Source organism: Euprymna scolopes, chromosome 6, assembly GCF_053919585.1.
Source record: "Euprymna scolopes isolate OS-2025 chromosome 6, ASM5391958v1, whole genome shotgun sequence".
In the NCBI taxonomy this organism is placed as follows: domain Eukaryota; kingdom Metazoa; phylum Mollusca; class Cephalopoda; order Sepiida; family Sepiolidae; genus Euprymna; species Euprymna scolopes.
Window position 1 is genome coordinate 131,937,346 of NC_136487.1, and position 2,582 is coordinate 131,939,927.

General features: G+C 42.5%; 1 protein-coding gene across 1 annotated transcript; it reads left to right on the forward strand.

Moving 5' to 3' along the window:
• Positions 1-375: 375 nt before the first annotated feature.
• Positions 376-882, forward strand: LOC145278248 (uncharacterized). The gene has a single exon (XM_080130536.1). It carries the CDS (start codon positions 376-378, stop codon positions 880-882), a length of 507 nt encoding a protein of 168 aa, XP_079986662.1.
• The last annotated feature ends 1,700 nt before the right edge of the window (positions 883-2,582 follow it).

Genomic DNA, 2,582 nt, shown 5'->3' on the forward strand with positions numbered 1-2,582 from the left:
AATGATGTACCAAGAGCAGATGAACTTGACATGACCACGAAGAGGACAAAGAACGGAAATGTAGCAGGACCAGACAAAATACCACCAGAAGTTCGGAAGCATAGTGAAGCAGCGCTGAGAAATCAATTACTACTACTTTTCTGCAACATCTGGACATCACCAGCAGAAGTTCCCAAGGATTTCAAAGATGCCAAATTTTGACAGTGTGTAAGAGAAAAGGGGGCAGGGAGGAATCCGGAACTACAGAGGAATATCCATTCTGTCTGTTGCTGGGAAGATTATTGTCAAAATCCTACAGTATCGACTACAGGTCTTGACTGAATAAGTCTACCGGACAGCCAATGTGGATTCAGGGCCAACAGATCAACACAAGATATGATCATTTCCCTCCAACAATTACAGGAAAAGTCCATTGAACTACTTCAGCCTCTTATTGTCACCTTTGTAGATTTTAGCAATGCCTTTGACACAGTTGATAGATACATGCTTTGGAAATTACTGAGACGTCATTGTTGCCCACATACGTTTAAAAGAATACTGTGCAGTTTCCATGATGGCATGACTTCTCGCGTTTACAGGGGTCACGGATTTTCAGACTTCTTTAGCATTGGACACGGCGTCAAGAAATGCTGTGTCCTCGCAGCAATTCTGTTTACAATTTTTCTTGCTGCTGTCATGAAAATCATGCCTGAAGAACCCGGTGATCACTACATCCGAACCAGAAGTGATGGTGACCTTTTTAACTTCACACACTTGAGACCAAAAACCAGGACACATGTGTTAGTGATCAAGGAACTACTCTTAGCTGATGATTCAGCACTTGTGACCCACAACCCCCAAGCAATGCAAGACAGTGATATCATTTGTCGATGCATCCAATAAATTTTGACAGACAATCAACATCAAGAAGACTGACGTTTTATTTCAAGACACCCGTGACACAAAGATTAACCCAAGAGAATTACTTCTGAATGCTGCCCCATTGGCGGAAGTTGTACAGTTCACCTACCTTGGCAGGACCATTACGAACAATGGACAAAATCGATAAAGAACTGTCAAAACGGATGCAGCTGCATCAGTCTTCGGAAAATTGTGGAATCAGAGAGGAATCAGATTAAAGACCAATATGAAAGTGTACAGAGCTATTGTCCCATTATCAGTTCTGTAGAGCTCAGAAACCTGTACTCTCTACAGACGCCACTTCAAGAGATTAAACCTGATAAAACAAAGGAACCTCCGTCATCTAATGACTATCTCATTGAACGACCATGTATCGAATTTTGAAGTACTAGAACAGGCTAAAATGCCCAGTGCTGAAGAAATAATCGTAACAAATCAACTGAGATGGACAGGACATTTCACGCGCATGTCAGACAACAGACTACCAAAAGAAGTTCTCTTTGGTGAGTTCAAGGAATGTACACGACCACTAGGCGAATCGAAACTACGCTATAAAAACGTGTTCAAGAGACATTTGAAAAATACAAACCAACTGAAGGACTAGAGAAGAAAAGCTGAAGAAGTTTGGAAAAGTATGATATCAGGCAAACCGATGCCATAAGAGATCAAAGCATTGCTGCTTGGGAAGCAAAAAGAGCGCAAAAACGTGAGCCACTACCCGGATTTTTTGACATCAGGTGTCACATCTGCGGCCGAAGTGTCAGAGCTCATATCAGACTCACATCGCACCTTCGGCACAGATACTAAATCTACGGACTGCCCGAGAGAGAGAGAGAGAGACGGAGAGAGAGAGGGGGGCCCACTCTTTGATACTGTCTGTATGGCAGGGTGACCCAGTTGCCCAAGATGGGGTAGATGCCCTCCTGGTTATGTTGTATAAAGGAAGGGGGACAAGGTGGAAATTTGGAAGTATCTCGCTGCTGACTGAAGTTGCAAAGTTATTTTGACGGCTCTTGCCGATTGGAAAAGTATATATGTCTCGATATTCTTCCGGAATCCCAGTCTGGTTTTAAGGTGGACGAGGAACCATGGATATAGTGTTTTCTGCGAGACAGCCTTTGGAAAAATATATTGAGCAGCGTATACCTCTTTGCCAGGTGTTTGTGAGATCAACCAATGCGTTTGACAAGTCAATAGTTAGGCTCTTTGGAAATTGCTGGAGAATTTGGCTGTGGACCTGCTTTTACGGAAAAGTTCACGCAACCTCATCATAGTATAAAATGTCGCGTAAACTTCAATGGTTTTCGAAAGAATTCCCCATTGATAATGGTATGTAGCAGGATAATTTCTAAGTATGAACTTTCGCCACAACAAATACGTTGCTAAAATCTACACTGATAATTTGTTTATTGTGATAAAGGCTTTCTGTAGAAACATCCACACTTTGGGGTATTACTGCTTACCTTGTCAGTTCAGATACAGCCACTGGACAGTGTATAAAGTAGACCGAATGTTTTTACATCAGCGTTTTCATCATCCTAGATACATGTCTTTACGAAGACTGAAGGGCATGTGTCCCAGTGAATTAATGCGCCCAATATACCAACAAGGACATTTCCACGACACGACGCGGTACATACAGCGTCTAGACTTCCCAAATGGTCTCCTATCTAGTACTTGCC

Excerpts from the sequence above, each read along its gene's own strand:
- LOC145278248 (XM_080130536.1), top strand. The coding sequence starts at position 376 with ATGATCATTTCCCTCCAACAATTACAGGAAAAGTCCATTGAACTACTT.